Genomic DNA, 24,425 nt, shown 5'->3' on the forward strand with positions numbered 1-24,425 from the left:
CACCACAGCCTGGATGATGAGATCTTGTGTTTATTAGTAAAGATGTTAGAGCCAGTTGGTTGTAATGCTATTTGGAGTGGAGACATCTCAGATGTGGCATCTTGGAGGTGTTAGTTTCTTCTTTCTTTGCTGAGGAACTACTGGGTTAAACCCACCTCTAACCACATATTAATCAGTGTTAGCTTTGTTTTAGATCTGACCTTGCTTGCATTCATTGAGATTATTTCAACTGACTTTGCTGTTGGAGAAGAATTGACATTTCCAGCTTGGGTTATTGTTTCATTTATTTTTTTCTTATTTGACTGAGTTCTTCTTAATTTCCATAAGGTATATTTAGATCTCTTGCTTTAAAAAAAAGTACCACAAATATGAAATGCTTTTCAAACTCTCCAAAGATAACTGGGATTAGCAACAACTTTCTCTTTACCTAACATACAGTCTTACTTGCTTCCAAAAATAAACAAAGAATTTAAGGCCAATTTATTATTACTATTGATAATGACCTTTGATTAGAACCATCAAAATAACTGATTCATAGAGTTCATTCAGAGGACACTCGGCTTCTCCTATGATCCAACCCACTGCCCTGAAGGAGCCTGGACAAGGCTGACAAGCATCTTCGAAGAAAATGAAGTACATTCTCAGAAAAATAGATGAATTCATGCTTTCTCTCTTTTCACATTCAAAAAATGTATTCTTCACCAACAACTCTTCCAATTTAACCTCACAAAAATGACTTTGGTCCTCTGCAACTTGAGTCATGTTCACCAACAACTGGTCAAATCAGCATCACAGCCACCATGTGATGTCTTCAGAACACAGAATTACCTGGGTATAATTCCTCCCCAAAGTGCACAATCTGAAACTGGTCCTGCAGAAGCAACCATTCGGGTGGAAACTGCAAAACCAACTGCCCAGACTTAACATCAATGACACAAAAAGGAAAAGAGGGGGAGGAGGGGGAGGAGGGTCTGCTCAAGACTGAAACTTGCACAGAAATAGAATGATGGCAATGTGATATGATCAGTACGTCTCACCTGACTTCTAAATGGAAAGGAAAACTGTGGCAGACATTGTATGAACTATTGGAACATTAAGGTTGTATTATAAATTAAATGATATGGTACTGAAGTGAAATGTCTTGAGTATAAGAATTGTATTGTGATGAAGTAGTCTCCTTGTTCTTAGGAGATACATACTGAAGTATCAGAAGTAAGGCACCCTGAACAGCACTCTGTGTTGAACTACCCCAAATACAACAATTATTTATTTAGCTTGTTATTCTATTTAGACTAGACTCATCTGGGTGGTCTTCTGAGCTGGCCAGGCTTCCTTCTGTGTTTCTGATCAGACACAGTGGCTCTGTTTCTGGAGATAAGCTGTGTTTGCTCAGTAACAGGGTGCAGAGGAAGCTAAATCCCTGGTTAATCTAACCATGGATTATTAACATGGAAGAAGCAAAACAGAGAGAGAGAGAGAGAGAGAGAGAGAGAGAGAGAGAGAGAGAGAGAGAGAGAGAGAGAATTACTGAAGCCTAACTGCAGAACTCACTCTTACTTACTCCATAGTCAGAGTAAATCCCAAGGTCAGTGTGAGGTTAAGGATGATGCTCCTACCTTGTAAGGGAAGTACTGCCAAGTTGATTCATAAAAAGCCTTGATACAGTGAGGGGGGGCACTAGAGGCAGGATGCAAGAGTATGCATTTACTTACATTCATAATTTCTTCAGAGGTGTGAAATTCTCCAACGCCCCAAAAATTGTGGTGAGAATAGAAGATAGGAAAGGAAGCCAGACATGAAAGAGTGTGCACTAGAATTCAATGTATACTAACTTTTCAATAGACAAATCAAAAGCATGCTGATGAAAATCAGAATACAAGTAATGTTTCAGTGCCTGGTTCTGGAGAGTAGAACATTTACTTTCTGGATCTGAGCTGTGATAATTCCAAGCTACACACCAAGAACACGCACTCTTTTCTGTATAAAGGCCATGTAGAGAAATTTACTTTGAAAAGTAGGAAGAACATTAGCCATTGGGTTCTTGTTCAGATACCACCTCGAAGTCCCTGTACAGTGTTGAGAGTATCTATTTATTCTGTAGGCCTCATTTGTAAACTGACATCTCTACTCTGAAATTAAATTGTAACTCAATGGTATGCTTCCTCCTGATCCCAGACTTTTTCAGAAGTTTGAGAATGAAGCATATGATATATATGCTTCAAGTCCTAATTATGAAGTGCTTTTCCCCTCCAGCTATAACATGTTACTGGTTTATTTTGCTTTCCAGAATTTGGACAGAAATAGTTACCACAAAGCAAAAGCAACGAAAAGAACTCTGTGGTTCAGGTAAGAGATTTAAGTGCTAGCTATGTGAAGAAGCCAATGGAGGAACAACACCTACTATATTTCAACATTACACCAGAAATGTGACAAAGGCGGCCTCCCACTAAAGAAGAATCATCTCAGTCCTTGCACTAACCCAGTCATATTTGTCACCACTCTGCTCTGGTTTTCCAGAGTCCTGACTTCCTCAGAGAAGAGTACTCCATGATCATTTGGAGTCCTGTACATTATGGCCTTTGTGGGTAAAGCAGAGAGAGCCACGGGTGTCCCTCAGTATTCACACACTGTGTGTATGATGGAGCGTTGGGAAGCAGAGTCACTACAAGTCCAGGTGTCCAACAAACCCAGCAGCTGCCTTCAGGGTTGGAGCCCCTGGGAGAGCCTCAGATGGCGTGATTTTCTCACTTCAGAGCACTCTGCCCCCTTCTGAGTTCAAAGGAGAGACACAATGGAATAACATTTCAGCTGTTTTGTTTGTGTTTTCTTGAGGCCTTTGAGTTTACTCCTAAGGCTCATTTGAACTATGGTTTCCAGAAGTTTTGTGAAAGTTGTGTTCTTTGACTAGATATCTAAACACCCTCTATCTACTACGTGTATTCAGAAGTGAAGGGAGCAAACCAGCCCCTGCCCTCATGGGCAGAGCATGGAGTACTTTGTCTAACAGAATCACGGAACTATTAGCTTTGTCCTATATGTGGACATGACAGCTGAACTTCACAGCAGTCCTAGAAGAGACATCCTTAGTCTCAATTTTCAGACAAGAAGACTGAGACTCTGAGAGGCAGAGTCCATCTGAACTCCTCTGTGATATAATGCTTTCACAGCACCTAAGCTGAGGTGGTGCGACACACCAGTCTCTCACAACAGTAGCAGTCAAACTAAGTCACAAGACCCACTCAATGTGTGCTCTATTAAGAAAGCCACACTCGTTTGTTTGTGCACTTTTTATGACTACTTTCTCATGGAAACTGAAGCTGCATTGTGACAGGAACCTTATGGGGGAAAAAAGACCAAAATAATTGCTATTGAGTCCTCTAAAGAAAAAGCCAGCCATCTTCCTCTTTGAGAGCCTTGCTTCCAGAGTTAGTTCAGGTCGCGCAAGCATCAATAAAAAAAAACCCAAAATGTTAATGACTTAAGACATTAAAAAGAGTTTACTTTTTATCACACGATAGTTCCAGGGTATCCTTCAGCAACTGTGGGGTTGGGTAAAGTATCTGCTCCCAAGACTCAGGTTAATAGTGTTGTAAGATCACTTGGGCAGGAACATGCAGCCAACTGACAAAGGAAAAGAAGACCCCATGGAGCAGGGCTTTAAAGACTACACCTGGAAAGGGCGCGTAGATCACCTCTAACCATCTTCTATTGGCCAGACCACAGTCACATGACTGCCTGTACCTAAGTGCAAAGGACATTGGGGAATGAAGTCAATATGTGCTAATGAAGAAGGGAAAGAGGTTGTAGTGAACTTGTAACAGCCTCCACCTCTGAGGAAGACTGGTTTTGACTTCTCTGACATGCTTTAAAGCTTGTATAAAACATGCACATTTATATTTTTTGCTCAGTTGAACACTTATCTTTCTGACATATGTGTTAAATATGTACACATGAAATGCTATGGTGTTGTTAAGTTTGCTTGAAAATAATCTTGGGAAGTTTTTGAGAACTCAGTAGTACTTCCTTGTCCCCCAGTGAGTGCCTGAAACTGCAGACCGCTGCCAAAGAATACATTTATGTTCGTTCCTATACACACATTCCTGTGTAAAAACTCAAATGTATACATTAAAATTGGACAAGTATAACAGTATACTATTATAACATCATATGAACATAGTCTCTCAAGATATTTTATTTTACCTTACTCACTCTGGGATGAGCCAGATGATACCATGCCTACCCAGTGAGATGAAGTCAGGTCAGAGACAGAAGCACTCTGACATAGTGTGAGGCTTCTTCTGATATAACCAAACATAAACGCTGGAACACCACGAGAGTGGGTCTGATAATTAGGAAGCCACTGTGTGACTGATGGGAAGCAGAACATACTGAGTGGGGAATATTGGAAGAAAATATGACCCATCCCAGTGAGGACATAGGAGAATATTCAGAGATTTCATCATGCTGCTCAGAATCACCCATAATTTGAAAATTCTTCAATATTTATTTCTGTAATTTACTAAGTTTTACTAATATTTTCAGACTATAGTTGACCTGGGATTACTAAAACTAGAGAAAACAAAACACAAACAAGAGGACTACTGTTTAGGTGAAAAACTAGCTGTGACTTTTGATGAAGTCTGTGGAGATTATATGAGGATTTATTACATATATTTCCCTTTGTTTTTGCATATATTTATAAAATGTGTATACTATAACATTTTTAGTAAAATTTAATATAAAAATATATAAACTTTCTACCATAAAAGACCATAAACCATGATGTTACCAGTGATAATAACTACAGACACTGTGGCTTGATTGCTTTTACTTTCTTCAGGTATTCTAGCCACATACGCAGACCTGTCATGTAAACATAACTAATAATAAGTACAAAAATCCACGAGAGTGCATACAATAAAGAGACAGAAGAGGTAACCATATTAATATTCCAGACAGCAACAGAAGAGAGTCCAATAAGAGCTGGTTTATTAAGTAGAATCAAAATAGGCACCAAACTTAGAATTTTCAACATCCTCAGCCATCAAGAAAATGCAAACCAAAACTACACCAAGACTGCCTCTCTCTCCGACCAGATCGGTGGCCAATAAGAAAACAAACAACAACATATATTGGCAGGGACCTAGAAAAATACAAATTAGTCAGATAAATAAGTCAGACACTATAGAAATCAGTATGGGGGTGCTACAAAAAGTTAGACTAAAATTATCAGATGATCCAGATATAACTGAAGACATATTCATCAGCATATCATAAAAATCAGTGCATGTCCATGCTTATTGCTGCATTATTCACAACATCCAAGATACAGAACCAGCCTCAATAGTTGAGTGGATAAAAAAAAAAACTGGATGTGTGTGTGTGTGTGTGTGTGTGTATGTGTGTGTGTGTGTGTGTGTGTAAAACGAGTTTTATTCAACCACAAAGAACAAAGCCATATTATTGATAGAGAAGTATATAAAACCCAGAGACTGTCATGGTAAGTGAAACAACCCAGTCCTAGAAAGGTATCTATTCCATTAAAGTGAAATGAGTCCTATTAGAGATGTGGAAGGATATGTTGGCTAGTTTTTGTAAAGTTTACATAAACTAGGATCATCTGAGAAGAGGGAACTTCATTTGAGAAATTGCCTTCATTAGATTCTCCTGTAGGCAAGACTTTGGGGCTTTTTCTTGATAAGTGATTGATGTGAGATGGAATGAATGTGTAATGTGTGATGGGCCCAGTCCACTGTGGGTGGTGCCACCCCTGGGCAGGTGATCCTGGGTTGCATAAGAAAGTAGGCTTCACAAGCCAGTAAGCAGCACTCCTCCATGGTGTCTGCTTCAACTGCTGCATTGAGTTCCTGTTCTGTCTTTTTTCCCACAATAGACTCTGAGCTGTAAGGTGACATAAGCCCTTTCCTCCTCAAGATGCTTTTGGTCATATTGTTTATCTCAGCAATAGAAAACCTAGCTAGAATAGATATTAATATCAGGAATGGGGTCTTCATCAAATAATAAGATTAAGGAAGTTCCTCACAGCCTCTTGGATTTCAGTTATTCCAGATGTAGTCAAATTGACAACCAAAATTATTCATCAGAAGTTACAAAATCCCACTCTTCAACAATCAGTGCCCTCACTTTTAACTGCTGACACCCTCTGAGCCTGGGACTTGAATTTTCATTGTAATTCAGCCAACCTTATAATGAGGGCTTGGGTTTGATTTTTTGACAACTTGAGCTCCATGTCTGCTTGGCAAAAGATTCTCTTCCAGGGCACACTTTTAGGCTGTTTATGTGCATCTAAAGCCAGTTAATTTTTATCACAGGCTCATTCTTTTACTTTGTCTCTTTATCCCAGAATGCTAGAAGCCACCAGCTAGCATCATTATGCTCCTTTTTTTCCCACAAATTTTCAAAAGCCTTATGCCTAGAATCACTAAATTCCTTGCTCCTCACAAGGCGTAAATACAGACCATCAAGTGTGTTTATCTCAATGACTTCTTTAAATACATGAGATCTTGTGGATAAAAAAAGAGAAGGGTCATTGTTTAATAATGATGCATTTGTGTGTCAAGTTAACAAGGAGGGCTCAGTTATGGGGGTCAGTTTTGTGTCAACTTGACACAAGCCAAGATCACCCGAGAAGAGGGAACTTCAGTTGAGAAAATGCCTCCATCAGATGAGCCTGTGACCATGTCTCTGTGGAGTTTTCTTAATTGCTAATTGATAAAGTAGGGCCCAGACCACTGTGGGCAGTACCATCCCTGGGCAGGTGAGCCTGTAATACATGAGAGCTAGCTCAGCAAGCCAGAGGAATCAAGCCAGTCAGCAGCACTTCCCCATGACCTCTGCCTCAGTTCTTGTCTTGAGTTCCTGCCCCGCCTTCCCTTCACTATGTACCTTGAACTGTAAGATGAAATAACCCTTTCTTCCCCAAGTTGCTTTGGCCATGAGGCTTATCACAGCAATAGAAACCTAATGTTGGGAAGGAGGACAAAGGATAAGAAATGGTAACAAAAGGATTAAATATAATGAAAGTATATTATAAGCATGTGTGTAAGTATCTTAATGAAGGCAACTAATACACTCTTAAAAAGATGAACATTACTCTGTGTAAGACCTGTACTCAATCTTAAAAATATTAGTGTTGATCAGGAAGGTGTCCCTGTGCGGACTGTAAATCGTCTTGAAAGGTAATGATAGTTGTAAACATCATAAGATCATGTGTATTTGAACAAAAAGATATATTTCTCACTCAGACAAAGTCAAGTACAGATATTTCTAGTTCAATGGCTCTCTTCTGAACAACAATCTACATAAGGTCTCCTTCTGTCTCTTAGACCTGCCATGGCGAAAGGGAAGGCAGAGTACATGTCAATAACCACTCTGGAGTCTTAAAACTAACAGGGCTCTACACTCCTACTTAGATCTAAATGTGGCTGGAAAAAATGTCCTCTAGCTGTGAATTTAGGAAGAAGGAAAGAGTATACTGGCTTCGAGTGGACTCTAAAATGGTCTTCCACAAACATAGTGCAATCCAAGTGCTGGGAAAACAGACAGGCTAACAGACACAGTCTGCTGGAGTATACAGTAATGCCAGTGATAAAGATATGAATGCAGGGCCTTGGAGATTTTGAAGGATGTAGAATTGTTTTCAAATTTTTGTCAGCTACTGGAATGATTTCAGAAATGTGCTTGAAACACAGTTTGTTGATGCATTATACACATGGCTCTCTTTTAATGTGAAAGCCAACGTTCCTAAGCCCCCCAAAGCAGAGTGTTGCTGGTAGCTTTGTTTTGAGAATGCAACTGGTGTGTGCTTACCAGAGTACAAATTCATCTGGAATTTGGATCACCCAGATTGAAGGGACTTTAGTAGCATTTATTCACACATTTGATCAACATTTAATGAAGAATCCTGACCCAAAATCAATTTACATTTTAAAACATTTTAGAAATTATTGTCTTTAAATCTCCATTTATAATTTGATAAGAATTCACATTCCTTGGAAGAGTTTCTTTCCAGGTTTTTTTTCCCCCCTTGAGTCATTTTTTCTTATGAGAAAAAAAAATTTAACTTTTGGATGAGAGGAAATGCAGTTGAGGCTCACATGTGGAGACTGTGTGAGAAAAAAATGACAGAATACAGCATTCCTTCAGCCCTAATCTAGACCAGCCTGCCTTTAGCAACAGGAGTAATTTGTCCACAGCACCACCTGGAAAGACCAGGCATGCAGCTATCCTTACACTACCTATGGCTATAGGAGCGTAGATTGCCATCTTAATTTATATATTCCACCTGTGTGCTGATTCGGCTGCCTGTTGCCCTTAAGTGATTCTAATTAGAAAACACACAGGGGAATCCTTATGGGATTCCAAAGCTGCTAGGATCCCCTTTGATCTCCCATCTGAACCACCAAGGTTTATTGTTTCAATTTCTTCCCTCAGCGCTCTGGTTGACAATTATTGGTATTTTAGAGCCTGGAGATAGCAATGGGATGCCAGGCAGCCTAACAGTTGACAACAAGCACTTTGCCAGGGAGGGGGAAACCCACTCCCAAAGAAAAGGAAAAGATACCATCATGCACTTTATAAGTAGCTGCCAGTTTATTAACGAGTGCTGGGTATGGCTAGAATTTTAAAGATATTCCCAGCATTTTCAAAGAGGCAGATAACCGGATACAAGCAGATGCAAACAGCACACTGAACCAACACCTAGTTAAATTCTGCAAAATGCTACGGTGACCCAAGGAATGTTTGGAGTGGCGAAAGAATTTGTCTTGAGGTTCCCAAAGTAAAGATTTAAGCGCTAAAGGTAGTCCGTTTTGTAGAAAGGGATAGAAAAGAGAAGAGCGGCGTCCCGAAGAAAGTTTTATTTATTTAATCTCATTCACTTAAGGAGAATCTGAAGGATTTTATCCGACGATGGTCCTGGGGTCCGGATGAGAAATGGAACTGTGTGACAAGGGCTGTGGGAACGTGTGCTCACGCTTGACTAGGGCTGGGCTCACCGGGAGGGAAGGGCTGGGCTGGAGCTAGGGAGGAAGGAGGCGGAGGGAACACAGTATAAAAGTCTCCAGCTTAACAGCGCGCCTGCCACTCGGAGCCACTTCGGGAAGGCGGGAGCCAGAGCCACGCCAGCCCGACCCAGTTTAGCGTCGGAGGCGAGGATTCCGCTCTCTCCTGGTCCATTGCCTAGCCGTTCCGTTCGTCAGCCGCATCCCTTGCAAGGCATGAGTCGTTCGCCGGAGCCCGAGGCTGCAGCGCGGTCATGAGGCGGTGGCGCAGTAGCGGCGGCTGCGTTTCGGCAGCCCCCAAGTCCCCTCCAGGCGCGGCGCCCCCGGGATGAGCCCCCCAGACTCGAGCCTGCCAAGCTGAGAATTACCCAGCGCCCGGCTGACATCCGAGCGCCTCCACTTCGCACACGGGGTCCCTTGCAGCCTCCCACGCGACACCTGCGCGCTGAAGTAGACGCGCGCGGACTGAATCCAACTCACCCATCTTCCAGACTCTCCAGGGTGCTGCGGGCGAGCGATCTTCGGGACCCAGTGATCAGCCAGCCCAGAGCCCACCAGCTAGTGTCAAGACCCTTCCGGACGGGAAGACACTGTGCCACTCCCCCAAGCTCGCCTGCTCAAAGCCAGGGCGCACAGTGGCGTGGTAGACACCTGGTTTGTCGGGCCCCTCAGTTCTCCACTCCTACAACTCCAGCTCTACTTTGCCCATAAACTTTTCTCAGGTGGCCTAGGCGCTCCCCACTCGCCCGCAGCCCCAAGCACTAGTGCGAGCAGAGGGCTAGCCCCTGCGCCACAGCGACCTCCGCAGCGGCACATTTAGCACAGCCGAGAAGGCGGACACAGGCGCCGGCGGGGCGCCCCCAGTTATCCTCAAACGGTGACAACCTCGGTGACCCGGAGCCAACCATTCCGGGGACTGGGCGTGCGGGGCTACGAGGCTGGCGGCCCCGAGGAGCACGGAGTGAGGAAGGTGGTGGCTCTGAGGGTGAGTGGCTCAGGGCAGCAGGGGCGGGGGAGCCGAGAGTGGAGGTAACTTCGGGCGGCCGCTGAAGCCCTCCTCCTCCTCCTTCTCCTCCACCTCTTGCCCGCGCTCCTCTGGCGGCGGTTCCCGCTCCAGCTGCGGCACCGCGGCCACATCTGGGGCTCCCATGTGCGCTCGGGGGCTCGGCTGCGTCCGCCCCGCCGCCGCCCCCGCATCTCCCTGCCCGCAGGGTGGACCCTGGCCTGGCCTGGGTCTCGGACAGCCCCGCGTCCCCACCGCCACCGCCGGACAGCGCCTGGGATTGCTCGGCCACCGGCTTGGACGTCCCCGGCCCCGCGGTGGCTCCGCTGTGGTGTGGGGGCGGCGGTGGCGGCTGCTCCTGTTCCCCGGGCCCCGCGCGCTCGGCCGAGCCCAGAGCCAACCCTGCGGGCCCGGGGAGCGGGGCCCCGGCGGGGGCCGAGGCCGGAGCAGCGCAGCCGGGCTCTGGGGCTCCGACTCCTCCTCCCCCGGCGCCGCCGCTGCCGCCGCCGCCGCTGCCGCCTCCGCCGCCGCCGCCCGCCGCGCGGGGTCCTAAAGCCGCGCGACTCAAGAGGATGGTGCGCCTGGCCGCGGAACTGCTCCTGCTGCTGGGGCTGCTGCTGCTCACGCTGCACATCACGGTTCTGCGCGGATCCGGAGCCGCCGACCGGCCAGACGCGGCCGCGGGCAACGTCAGCGGGTCTCAGCTGCAGGTGAGTGCGCCGCCGGAGGGGGCGTGCGTGGTTGCGCGAAGCAGGGTGGCAGGCAAGGAACGTGCCCGGAGGCGGGTCCTCCGTTCTACCAAAGAGCACTTGTGCCTAGGCGACTCTGCTAAGGCAGAAGCTCCCTGGCTATGTGATCAGGGGGTTGAGGCTATGTGTGGAGACCAGGCTGGCTGCAAGGTCTACTACCTAAAGCACTGCTCAGATCTGTCACAGGTCAGGCACCAGGAAGGGATGTTAGGCTTGGGATGTGCAGGCCGGCTGGAGGATGCTTTTGCTTCTCGGTGCTTTCAGAGACTGAGTGACATGTCTGAAGGCAAGGAAGGATAGAGGTGAGGCGACAAGACACAAAGAGGCCTTATAAGATAAATCTCCAAACTGTATTTAGGAGAAAGAACTCTGATGGGTGTGCAAGCGGTGTTAGAGGTCAAGACATAATTTCTGGAGTATAGCCAGACACCTCAACCTTGTCTGTGTGATTCCTTCACCTTCTGTGCCCCTTTGTACCTTGCAAAGGTCATAGTCAAGGCATCTGTGGAGATCTGGTCTGGAATTACTTGAGGCTTTTAAACTTGTAGCAGAGACTTCTTCCCAGTGACCACCCCCTTCGAAAGGTTTCTTTGGTGATAGGATTCCATTGATCCATTTCAGCTCCAAACAGGGGAAGAGGCGAGGCCTGGGGGCATATATTGGGCCTTGAGATGACAGGTGAATTTTGCTGATTAAAGGTTGCCCACATGGGCTTTTCTGCTGCGACTCTGGAAAGCCGGTCTCACGATTTGAGGGATATGACAGGTGCAAACCCGGAGAGCTAGCAGAAGTGAGCCAAGATTTTCTTCAAGACACAGCCGGGATTCTCCAGTCTCCAAAGAAATCAAGTCAGGCCTACTAAAACTATTCACTCTGCAATGTCGATATGTTTACATCTTTATGCCTTTTTTTTTTTTTTTGCAAGAAAAAAGTTGTTGAGAGCATTTATTTAAACAGCTTTATAGCAGGTATTTACTATGCTACCGTTTTAAGACTGTTACGGGATTTAGCTCATTTAATCTCATCATAACCCTCATTTCAAGATTGTTAATCTCTCTGCCTTACTGATTATGAAATTAAAGTACAGAGAGATTAAGAAACCTGTTAGAATTCTCACATTCCCACCTGTTGGTTAAAAGCCCATTATCTGTTAGACTAAAGCAAGGTGACCCTTATAAATGCAATCCAGGCCTGCAAAAATACATACCTCAAACTTAAATGTTCTCCGACCCTTCTAAAAACACTCTGATTTTGTAGGAGCCTCTCACATTACCCTTTGAGTAAACCTGTACAGTGACAGATATTTCCCCATGCCAAACACTGAAGGAGTAATTCTTAATATCTTCAAGACTTCTGGAAATCGTATTTTATATGTAATGCTTTCTTTCCTCATGGACTCATGAAAAGCTGTAAAAATGATGTTCTATGGAAAAGTAAATTTGGCAGATTTCTTTATGAGGTGCTTGCTATCATTAGAATAATCTCCGGTTGGCCTTTTCCACCCCAACAGTAAGTTAATGAGAGAAGCAGCTGGTGGAATTGGATAGGATTCTCAGAGGGCTTTTGCTGAAGAACAGCCCCCCAAAGGCAGAAGATTTAAAAAGAGTTCTGCTTCTAGGAATATCTGGGGTCCTAAGTAGCTGCTAATCCAGTAGCTTCAGTTTATCTTGCTACAGTGTTCAGTCATGGTGAGCATCCAAAGCTCCCACTTAACCAAGCCCAGTGAAGATTTTAACAGCTTAGTTTGTAACTTTATTCTTTTTGTAATTTCTTCTTATAAAAGTTTTATATTCTTCCTGACCAGAGTTATTTCTTGGGCTCAAGGCAGTATGATTCAATGGACTGAGCCAGCTAAACCTGCAAAAGACATTTATCTGCTGTCTGTCGGGTGCAAAAGAATGCATTTGCTAGCAGCAGGTGTATTTGAAGACTAAACTATGACTGCTGAATTCTTTCTGTTTTCTGGACATTTTGAATCCAATTTTAAACCCAGTCTAAATCGTTTGGCTCTATGGTGCCAAAGTCCTTCTTAGTTATCAGAAACTCAGTGGTCCCACGAATTTGCCTCAATTGCACTGTATTTGGAATTACTTAAAAAGAGGCATACCTTTTATTTAAGATTTGGCGACTTGGATGGATCAAGGATATCCAATAAAAGTACTCAAAATACCAGCAAAAGCTGGAAACTTCTTGAGTGCCTTTTATATATGACAAGCAATGCTCCTAGCACTTTACACATATTAACTTCTCTAAGCTCAAAGAGAAGAACTTCAGGAACTAGGTACTGCCATCATCCCACTGTCAAGTGGAGAAACTGAGGTTAGGGAAGTCACTCCAAAGCTGAAGAGCTAAAACGCCCCTTAATTTGCTTTTCTTATTTTATAGTGTAAAGATGTATGCCTTATATTTTGTATGTTGTATTTCAAATTATATATCAATATTCCAAGTTCTTGGTAAACTCATAATACTGGCTACAAAAGAGGGACAACTTTTAAACAAGTTACATTTTCAAATGCACACGTATTAATCGTGCCAACTACCAATACATACATGTATATATAGGCATCTGTACTTATATCAATATGTAAACACACTTAAGAATTGTCAACAAGATTTCTTTGGTAGTTCCAGGGAATTCTAGGAAATTGAATTGGGGGGGGTTGTTTTTTCTTTTGTGACTGTTCCATCCCTACAGGTTATGCTGCTATGATGTAGCAATGAAATGTTTTGAGCACACAATATCTCTCTGTTGGTTAGTAAGTCATAAAATATCCAGTAAGAAAGCCTTGGTTGTCATGATTAGCTGTATAAAAATTCATGAAATGGCCAAGTTTTTTTTTTTTTTTTTACTTTTGACTGATATCTTATGTTTTGCTAGCATAACTTTATCTTGCACTGGTCAGATTCTCTGATTAGTTTTTTTCATATGCCTTTAATTAAATGATATGAGAAAACAATTGCATATAATAAAAGCAGTCTGGAAGACTGAACATTTCAAAATATAGGCTCTACAGACAATAACAATTATAATCAAAATAATGCTATCTCCTTTTTAAATGGAATTCTCATGTACCTTTTAATAAATCTCACTCAAATTTAAAATTGTGATTTTAGTAGTAAAACCCAACCTCATTAAAGCAGTGAGATTTAAGCAAGTTTAATAAAATGCCAAATTGGTTATTTTTACAATAGCATGAAAGGAAACCGAACTCTGAACTTCAATGAAAAGAGTTTGTTCTTGATCTGTCATCTTTACGAGCAAGCATGCTGCCCCTTTATTCGCCTGTTGCCTTCAATAAAACAGTGCAGCTTCGTGTACTCCCTGCTTCATCCAGGCCATACAGCACTGGAAGAAAAACCACTATTAAATGAAGCTCCTCACAGGGACTCCAGGAGATTGACAGTCATCTCCTCATCCTTGGTGAACACCCAAAACCCCAGATAGTGCCAAACCCTGCAAGCACCATTACCCCTCTACACACACACACTATGATAAAGAACAAAAACTTTCAGTAAAGATAGATTGCATCACAGTGTGCCACTTAAAATTTACAGATTATCTATTTCTGAAATATTCCATTTAGTATTTTTAGACTACGTTTGATGGCTAGTGACTAAAACCCAGGACGTGAAATGACAGACAAAGGACTGGTCCATTCCGCAGATGAGGACGTGGAGAACTGAAGAGATTGATGTAGTGTGCTCAAAGCTACAGAGCTGGGGTGGGGGAAGGGCAGGTCCAGGTCTTGGACCGAGGCAGGCTGACTACAGAGTCCAAGCTCTTGTTCTCTTCTGTCAACAAGATTCCTCCAGCTTTGATTCAAGTTAATAGGCATTTATGTTTCTTGCTTCCCAACTTGTATCCCCACTTTCCAGTCAGTCAATTACTCTCATCACTGGAACCCTTTCTACGTGATGGATAATTGTCCACTTCCCTACTGCTGTATAACAAACCACTCCACACTTTAGTGGCTTAAATGCAGCCATAGTTTTAGTTGCTCATGAGTTTGTAGGGCAGCATCTAGCTCCAGGCTCAGTTGGGTGGGTTCTTCTGTTCATCTCTCCTTAAATTATTCATGTATTTAAGCCCTCTGTTGTTATAATGGGGATGAGGTAGTGTTAATGACCTCATTCATAAGTTTGATGGTTGTTGCTTATTATCGCCCACCTGTTTTCTCCACATACCTTCTCACCTTTATCTCCGTATGGTAGGCCCAGAGCAGAAAACAAATGAAAGCAGGTGTAAGACCCCTTAACAATCTTTCACATCTTGGGATCAGCTTTGATTCTCAGGGACAGGATACAGGTTCTGGTTCTAGCTGGGTGAGCCACCAAGTTACATTACAAAGGCCTGTATGAATCTTAAGGAATTCTTGCAAATACAACCTTGATCTTTTGTTTTATGGGTTTTGTAAATGTCTTGACCAACTTGCTTAGCTTGTGCTACTTTTGGCCATGTAGTAGCTGGCTATCTTAAATGTATTCAATTCCCAATCTTTTCCCTAGTGGCCTTTTGTTAAGGATTATAAAAATCTTTAAAATACATTCTGTTCAAATATGTTTATAGCTAAACTGTCCTAGAACAGCAGTCTACTTTGAAGTTATTTCTGGATTTTAAATATATAACTTTTTTTTTTTTTTTTGCCCAAGAGAATAACCAGTTGTCTTGTCAAACTTGTTAAATGCTCCACTTTGTCATATATTAAGCTTTTCACATCTGTAAGTCTGTTTTGTCACACATCTATTCATGTACATTTATTACTGTGTTTTGTGTAGTGTAGTTATGTAATATGTTTTAATAGGATTAATATCCTGTTTTGTTTTGTTTTATTTCGAGTATATGGGTCAGTAACATAACTCAGCAGCTAAAGGCTTTTGTCACCAAGCACAAGGATCTCTGAGGATATTAGTTCACCGCAGAGACTCACATTTTGGAAGTTGAAAACCGTCTCCCCATAAGTTGCCCTCTGACCTCCAAAATTACACTGTGGTGTGTGAGTTCACACCTACACACACACACACACACACACACACACACACACACACATACACATTCACACATGCTCTCTTACACACACACACACACACACACACACACATACACACACACACACATCAATCAATGTTAGTAACAATTCTTGAAAAATCTATATTAAATATATCCCAGTGAACTTTATAGATTTGTTTTGCTTTAAATTACTAAAATTTTAATGAGAATTATTAGTATTAGTATTAGTATTAGTATTAGTATTAGTATTAGTATTAGTATTAGTATTAGTATTAGTATTAGTATTAGTATTAGTATTATTTGGTTTTTCGAGACAGGGTTTCTCTGTGTAGCTTTGTGCCTTTCCTGGATCTTGCTCTGTAGACCAGGCTGGCCTCAAACTCACAAAGATCCACCTGGCTCTGCCTCCTGAGTGCTGAGATTAAAGGCATGTGCCACCACCGCCCAGCTGAGAATTATTTTAAATGTCTTCTTGCCTTTACCTCTCCTGTCTAGGACAAATAGAGGCGTATGTTTCTTGAGAAAGGTTTTATGTTTGTTTTTTATCAAAACTGATTTTTTTAATTGAAAATAATTTTTTTCATACAATATATTCTGGCCATGGCTTCCCCTCCCCACCTTCCCACTCATCCAACTCTATTACTTCTTTCTCTCTCTTTTTAGGAAACAAACAAGGAAATAAAAAAAAATTTTTTTAACATTTTTGTTTTATAGGTTACTTTCTAGGTTTGAATGCTTTTGAAAGTAGGTATTATTTTCTGTTATGTTCATCAATTTTGTTCTGGAATCTAGAAAAGTGGCACTTAGCAATACCTGCTTGCAAGTGTTAGCTTGCCCTTAGTGTATGTATGGGAGCTGACATTACACTTTAGTAGTATCTTATACACTCATGGCAAAGATTCAACTTTCTTTCTTTCTTTTTTTTTTTTACTAGCACTTTAAATAATAAAAATTGAATGTCAAGCAAAATAACATTAGAATACTCTTAAAATCTTCTTCGTCTTGCTATCTCCTTGATTGGAATCTCTGATTCAGAGTCTAGGTGATTCCACTGTCAGTGGCCTATTTAAATTACGTAATATTTCTTTAGTTGTTTGTAGTCATTTATGTTTCTGAGAAAAATCATACATTATCAACTGAATTTTCATTTTAATAGTGTAAGGTTTGTGCATAATTAAGCATTTACCACTGCTCTGTGTTCTTCATAGTCTATACTTGCACATATAGTATATAAAGTCTTATATAATAAGACCTATAGGGCCAAGGTTGTTAATTGGATTATATAAGCCTCCATACCTTGATTTATCTGATGACTCTTGAAACAAACTCATTATGGTCTTACCCTGCCATTGTACCCTTTTTTCTTCTTGTTACTATCATTATGTACATTTTTAAATTTATATTTCTATAATCCATAGTGTTAAGACATAAATGTCTTTGAGGTATTGTAGTTTTATTGAGGTGAGACTTCCCATTAATCTCTTGTACTACATGTATATTAATTTTTTTTGTTTTTTAAGTTGTTACTCTGAATCCGTTTTGGGATTTTTTGGGGGGGGCATTTATTTGTGTATAGTTTTCAACCTTTAGTTTCAAGCTTTTCTGATTTCAAAATTGTAAATATCTGATATTGATGAGCTCTGCCTCAATTTCTTTATCTATGAAATCAATGAATATTAACCACTTATAATTAATTACTTTATTACTGATAAATTTGAAGATATATTTTCCAAGGTGTTTGTTGTCCTTAAATTTCTGATTGTTTCTTTGTGCCTATCATCAACTTATCTGTGTGACCCTAGCAAGAGAGCTAACCTCTCTATAACTATAATCTAGTGTCATTTCAAGGGCTAGCAAAGTGCTTTATGAGAGATTGGAGCTTAAAACTTAGCATTTAAATTTATTTATTTTGTTTGCTTTTCATCAAATTATGGAAGCAATGTGTCCTATTGCTATTCCTTTAAAAAATCTTAAAACCATAATTTTGCTCACATATTTCTATTAATGCTGAAAATCAGTCAGTACGTGTAACTTATATTCCCAAACAAAAGAGGATTCTGACTCTTTCTGTCTTGTCTGTAGGTTGTCTCTAGATTTTTTTTTTTTTTTTTTTTTTTTGGTTTTTCGAGACAGGGTTTCTCTGTGTAGATTTTTTTAAATTATATTTTGTGAACTTTTAGTATTGGAATTTTCCTTTTTTTCTTTTTCCTTTTGCCTTTTTATTATACCTGGTGACCAGTTGTTACTAGTTTTATTATGTTCTCAAGAATTATTTTGCTTTAACGGCAAAATGTCTCATTCTTTATCTGCAGCTTCGTAGCTCTCATATTTCCACTTTTTATGTTGCTGAATACATTCTTTAAAAAGTGTTTTTATAAACAGTTTATCAACTACAAAAGTCTCCAAGAACTTACATTTTTCAGACACCTTTATTTGGTTCTTATATGTGATGCCAATTTGGCAGCTGACTGAGTTATATTGTTTACTCTCAGAATTTTGAAGATATTATTCACTTTATTACATTATTTCATGTTTCACGGGAAATTTTAATAGAACTTCTTAGCATTTGGCTTTTGAAACATACTAGGCAAGGGTTCTACCACTGTAACAAACCCCTGACCCCCTAAAAAACAAAGTTGAAGCTTTTAAGATTTTTCTCTTTACTCATAATGTTCATAAATTTCATCAGGTTGTGCTTAGAGTCAGGGATTGGTTCTGAGTCCTTTTCGGCACATGGTGTATATAATCTTTCCATGTGAAGCCCCAAGCTTGTGCTCTGCTCAGAAATTTTTCTTTGTTTATTTCCAGTATCCATATACTGTTCTTCTGGGACTCTTATCCAAGTACAAAGCTAATATCGAGATTTCAAGGTCTGTCTTCAGTGTTTCCTTTTTCTCCTGTGCTCTTCGTTTGTTTTGAAAACATACTTTACATCCTGGCTGCGTCATCTTAGGTGATTTATCCAGCAGCTGCTCATACCTGAGCTGCTGTAGTGTATGTCGGGTGTGAATGTCACATCCAAGCACTCTGAACCCCAGGACTGAAGGAAGCATTCCTTGGGCTCTCCCCCAAAGTCTACGGCTCCTTCTCATCTTACTTCATCCTCTCCCACCTCTCCACTTCCTTTCTCTCCATTGCCTTCCTTCCCCATTCTTTCCTTTGTTTTCCCTCTCCCTTCCCCTTCCTCTCTAAATTCAAAAAGTCTTTAAACAACATATGATTTACAGGCAATAAAGTGGACAAATTCCAAGAGTTCAGCTGCATTTTTGGTAGCTGTATGTGGCCATATAGCTGCCATCAAATATAGCGTTCCCCGTCACCCTAGAAGGCTTTCAAGTGACGTACATTAGTAAACAGTTCATCCTTTCCTGATGCCCACCAGGACAGATTAGCTTTGCCTGCCCCAGTGCTCACACCCATTAAATTGCACTGTGTACATTTTTCTATGTATTTGTTATTTTTTACTTAATGTGCTATTTTTGAGATTCTTTGAAAAAGTGTATCGGTAGATTGCCCTTCTTTATTGATATTCCATCATGTAGCCATTCCATGATTTGTTTATCCACTCCCCATCGATGGATATTTGGAAAGTTTTGTATAGTGTAGGTAAGATCATGTGACTACCACTGGTCCTTTTATAAACAAATGTTTTCATTTCTTGTGAGTGGATATCTAGTAATTAAAATTAAACTGTTCTTGATACTATTAAGGAAATTTTTCTTAAGGACAAAGTTTTCTGAAGACTGTTCTTCTATACTTTCAACCCTGAAATATACTAACTTTTGATTGGTTGTCATTGTATTATGTCTATTAGAAGCCTGTTCCCCCTCCCAGGTGATTTTCCTATTTCTTATGACATCTCATAATTTAAAGAAGAAAAGAGGTGAACACAGATGCTTGGTTGGTTATGTTGAACTGAAACACTATAATTTTATTTCTTTAGAAAAATAAAAGAGCTGGGCGGTGGTGGTGCACACCTTTAATCCCAGCACTCGGGAGGCAGAGCCAGGCGGATCTCTGTGAGTTCGAGGCCAGCCTTGGCTACCAAGTGAGTTCCAGGAAAGGCGCAAAGCTACACAGGGAAACCCTGTCTCGAAAAACAAAAACAAAAAAACAAAAAAACAAAAAAAAAAAAAAAAAAAGCTCTACTACTTACACAAGTTCTTAATCATTTCCTTCAAGCCATACTCTAAAAAGTATATTGATCTTTGGGATAGAAGGATGTCCTGAGAATTGTCTGTTATTAAAGAAGATTACATCTGGGGTGTCAAACCTCCAGATGAACCCCAAAATATCTTCTGTGTCATTCAAATATTTTTTATCCTCATCTTCAGAACGTTCTTACTTTGATATGCCTTTAGGTCCCTTGAGCTATAATGTAATTCCGTGTTCATTTTTTAATCTCCCCAGTGTTCATAGGCAGGTGCCTGCTCTCTTTCCAAGAAATGTTGCACAGGTTTGAAGATCATTATATAACAGTCCTCTCTCTGTTCCAATTTCAGTTATCCATTTCTTTAGCATATTTTCTTTGGGTTTGTTTTACAATATTTCAGTGCTTTCTTTGGTTCTATTTTTCCTTTCAGCTTCTAAGATAATTCTTCTCTTCCAACCAACCCCTGGTTCATCATTTTGTAACTTGGATTGTAGAGACAAAGTCCCTTTCTTCAATTACAGTAAAGAATCTGTATTAGTCAGGATTCTCTAGAGGAGCGGTTCACAACCGTGAGTTGCGGCCCTTTGATGTTGAGGGCGAGGGGGTTGGATAGGCCCTTCACAGGAGCCACCTAAGACCACTGGAAAACACAGATATTTCCATTATGATTCATAACAGTAGCAAAATTACAGTTATGAAGTAGCAACAAAAATAAATTGATGGTTGGGGGTCACCACAACATGAGGAACTGTACTAAAGGGTCACAGCATTTGGAAGATTGATAACCATTGCTTTAGAGGAACAAAACTGATAGAATGAAATATACGTGTGTGTATGTGTTTGTGTGTGTGTGTGTGTGTGTGTGTGTGTGTGTGTGTGTGTATAAAATTTTACCTCAAATGATCCAAGTAACTAAAAATCCCTCAGAGGTATGCCCAGCAACTTGGGTTTTTAGTTAATTCCAGATATAATCTTGTTGACAATCAATAATAACCATCACACTCCCCCTGCTTCTTTGCTCCCAAACAGATTATTTAGGGGCTAAGACAGAAGTGTCTGGTTAATCTTGTATTACATTCCATGAGTTCAAAGAAATGACAAAGGAGTATGTTGTTGGAGGGAAAATAGTCTCATTTTGCATCTTTTAAAGCCTTATGTATGAAGTTCAAACAAAGCTGTGGGAATGAAATACATTAAATTGTCTTCTGGGGTGGAAATATGGCTCAGCAGTTAAGAGGACTTGCTGCTCTTGCAGAGGACCTGGGTTTGGTTCCCAGCACCCATACGGCAGCTCACAGACATTTGTAAGTCCAGTTCTAAGGAATCTGACACTCTCTTCTGGCCTCCATGGGCAGGTAAAACACTCAGGTGCATAAAAGAAAAAAGAAAAACAACTTGCTGTCTTCTGTGCCTATTAGTCACGAAGTAAGATCAAATACTGTGCCGATCAAGCCAACACGGTAATGTCCTGCATTCCTTAGTGATGAGCACTGCTGTCCATGCTAGCTACTTTTCTATTCTCTTATACTCCCTCCCTTCCCTTTCTACCTTTTCCTTTTCTTCTAGGAATTCTGGGAGTCTTGTCTGGGAGGTATCTCAGGTTTGCTTTTGGAAGACTCAAAAACGAAGTGACATACTTTACACCTAAACATTATAGTGACTTCCTGTCTAGATAGCTCCAGAGTAGAACACCACCGGGAAGACAGAGCAGAGCTTCCATGAGACACCTCCGTTTGTTGTCAGTAACAACAATTAAGTAACTGTTTGTAAGCCTCAGAAAGGGCTGTGCTATTGGCCAGTAACAGTAGTCAATGTCTCACACCTTCCCACAGATAGGAAAATTCATGGGTAACAAAGATCAGAATTAGGTAAAGACTACAAATTCCTGGTGCTCAGGAATATGACTGGCCCCTTTTCCATTGAAAAATTAACCCCTGTAGTCACTTACTCTTTTAAATGAGAGGATGAATGACTATGGGAACTCCTCAGAGTTCTGCGTGGTTGTCATCAAATGCCTGAGATGGCAGGGCAGGGCACCTTGATAAATAACATCAACTCCCCAAACACAGACCAGCAGATGTCACTGAAAGTTATTTCTGTAAACTTAGCAGAAGTGAAAACAGAGGGCTAGTGACTCCTTCTTCCTGTTGGCGTTGACCTTTGCCCATCGTAGTAAAGTGAATCATCTTGCATAAAGTGCTCTCTGTGACTAACATCCCTCTGTGAGAGAGCTGCCTTCCTGTTCTTCCTGGAAGACAACTGAAGCAGGGCCCCTGAAACTGAACAATTTAGAGCAATCCAATCTCCAGGTATTCAATAGCAGTGACCTGGAAAAAAAGAATATAGAAATAGAAGGCAATAGGCCAGGCCATTTCCTGCCGGACACCACATATCTATTTTCAAACAACAAGGTATGGCTAGGATGTACATGAAGGATCCAGTAATCTGGAAATAATTCCATGCTCACCCCACACATTAACTTCTACAGCATCCAAATAAAATACTCATGTCAATAAGAATGATTCACACACACACACACACACACACACACACACACACACACACACACTTCATATTTTGGAAATGATAATGGAAATAAGGGATGTAGTCATTTATTACTTTCTAAAATACAACCTTTTGAGATATAATTGATAAGTGATGAACTATATAGCTTTAACATGGCTATTTTGACAACCTAGACACCTGTGAGAACATCACCATCACCAAGGTAGTAAATTTCCAGGCATTTCTTTGTGCCCCTTTGTGATATCTAGAAAGCTCTAGGCAGCCACTGAATGGCCTTCTACCACTATAGATTTGTTTTGTATTTCCTGGATTCTTTGTTAGTTCATTCATACACATGATATGGCTTCTTTACTCACATAATGAATTTGACAATTACACTTGGTCCTTATTACTGTCAATTAGTATTCAATTATATGGCTCCATCTACAGTATGTAATCCATTGGCCCACTGAAAAACATTAAGTTGTTTCCTATTTGGGAACTTTAAAATGGAAATACTGTGAACATTTCTGTAAACATATGCTTTCATTTCTGTTGAGTATATATTTAGGAGAAAAATGGTTGGGTCATATGGATGTTGCATGTTTAACTTATTAAGAAATCATGGCAATATTTTTAATGCACTTACATAATGTGCTTAGGATCCACAGCAACCCTGTGGCACCTTTGAAGAACTTCACAGCGTTTAGAAGCTGAATTCCAGGAAGATATTTTCCTTAATTAAAATATCAGTATTTGACCTCCAATGTATTGTAAGAATCTGAAGGAGAGGAAAAAATCCTGTATCCTTGGAAAGAGTTTTTATTTCCTTTCAGGACAACCAAAGTACAAAATTCTGTATGGCTCAGTTACCCGGGTGACATAATGGCAGTGATGTGGTGGTCACTGTGGAGTGAGGGTGGGGAACAAAAGGTAGGTGATAGACCAGAAAACAGATTAAAAATGTGGTCAAGGTGCCTGTGTGCTTGCTACTGTCCAGTGTGCCTTCCTCATCAACCTCCCCGTTTCCTGTCTGACAGCGAATTGAGAAAACTAGGGGAAGGCTTTTCTACCTCAACTGAGTTATGACTTAAAGTCCAGTATGGGTTGTGATCTCGGAATGAATTGTCAGCCAAATGGATTGCTATGAAGCTTTAAATTCCAAGAAACAGAAATAATAAGAATTTAAAGACAGACAATCTCAAAAGACAGACTGAGGAAATATTAACATGGGCTCATCTTCTGGCCAAGATGCATGTCAGAGCAGCGTGGAGTGTGTCTGACTCCCACAGGATTCTGATTATGAGGGCAAGGATTGCCCTTTTACACCAAAGGTGACCTGTCTATTGTTTGAGTGTTCACCAAATGCAGTCATGGCCCAGGAGCCCACAGGAGAAACTCAAGATGACTTTGCAGCTCTCGTACCCAGAATACTGTGGACCAGCAGCACTAGCATCTCCTTGTGTCCATCCCAGAATCATTGACTCAGAACTTACATTTTGACAAGGTTCCCAGCTTAATCACAGGCAGATAACAACTCAAAAAGCACTCACTAGTCCAGAGGTGTGCTTCCGAACACCCAGAAAGCAGTTAACATAGGTTCCATATTATTCAGTTACCCCCTAATAATTTTACAGGATTAATTGCACATAAAACTCAGCAGCCTATAACAATTAACATGAATCTGCACCTTCATCAGCCAGTGGGTCAGCTAGAGTTCAGACCTGGGTAAGTACCCCAACAATTCTTGCCTTGGGTTTGTATTTGCTCCATGAGTCTTCCGCTTCTCTGGGCCTGGCAGGCTTCCTGCTAAACCTTTATCTCATGGTGATAAGAATGTACAGAAAGGCAAAATTAGGCATGTGTGTGGAACACAATTTAGCCCTTGCTCAAGCCGCACCTGTTAATATCTCATCAACCAAATCAAGTCACAGGGTTCCACAGAGTGGCTGCTTCCTGTTCTGTTTCTTAAGAGTATGTCCAA

General features: G+C 41.1%; 1 protein-coding gene across 1 annotated transcript in view; it reads left to right on the forward strand.

The window, feature by feature from the left end:
* Positions 1-10,592: 10,592 nt before the first annotated feature.
* The window catches only part of Ism1 (isthmin 1), a 77,477-nt gene continuing 63,644 nt past the window's right edge, over positions 10,593-24,425 (forward strand). Inside the window, exon 1 of the mRNA XM_059261512.1 lies at positions 10,593-10,736. Within this exon, the coding sequence (XP_059117495.1) occupies positions 10,599-10,736 (138 nt within the window). The 5' untranslated portion in view covers positions 10,593-10,598. The remainder of the gene's footprint in view (positions 10,737-24,425) is intronic.

This window comes from Peromyscus eremicus, chromosome 4 (genome assembly GCF_949786415.1).
Source record: "Peromyscus eremicus chromosome 4, PerEre_H2_v1, whole genome shotgun sequence".
In the NCBI taxonomy this organism is placed as follows: Eukaryota; Metazoa; Chordata; class Mammalia; order Rodentia; family Cricetidae; genus Peromyscus; species Peromyscus eremicus.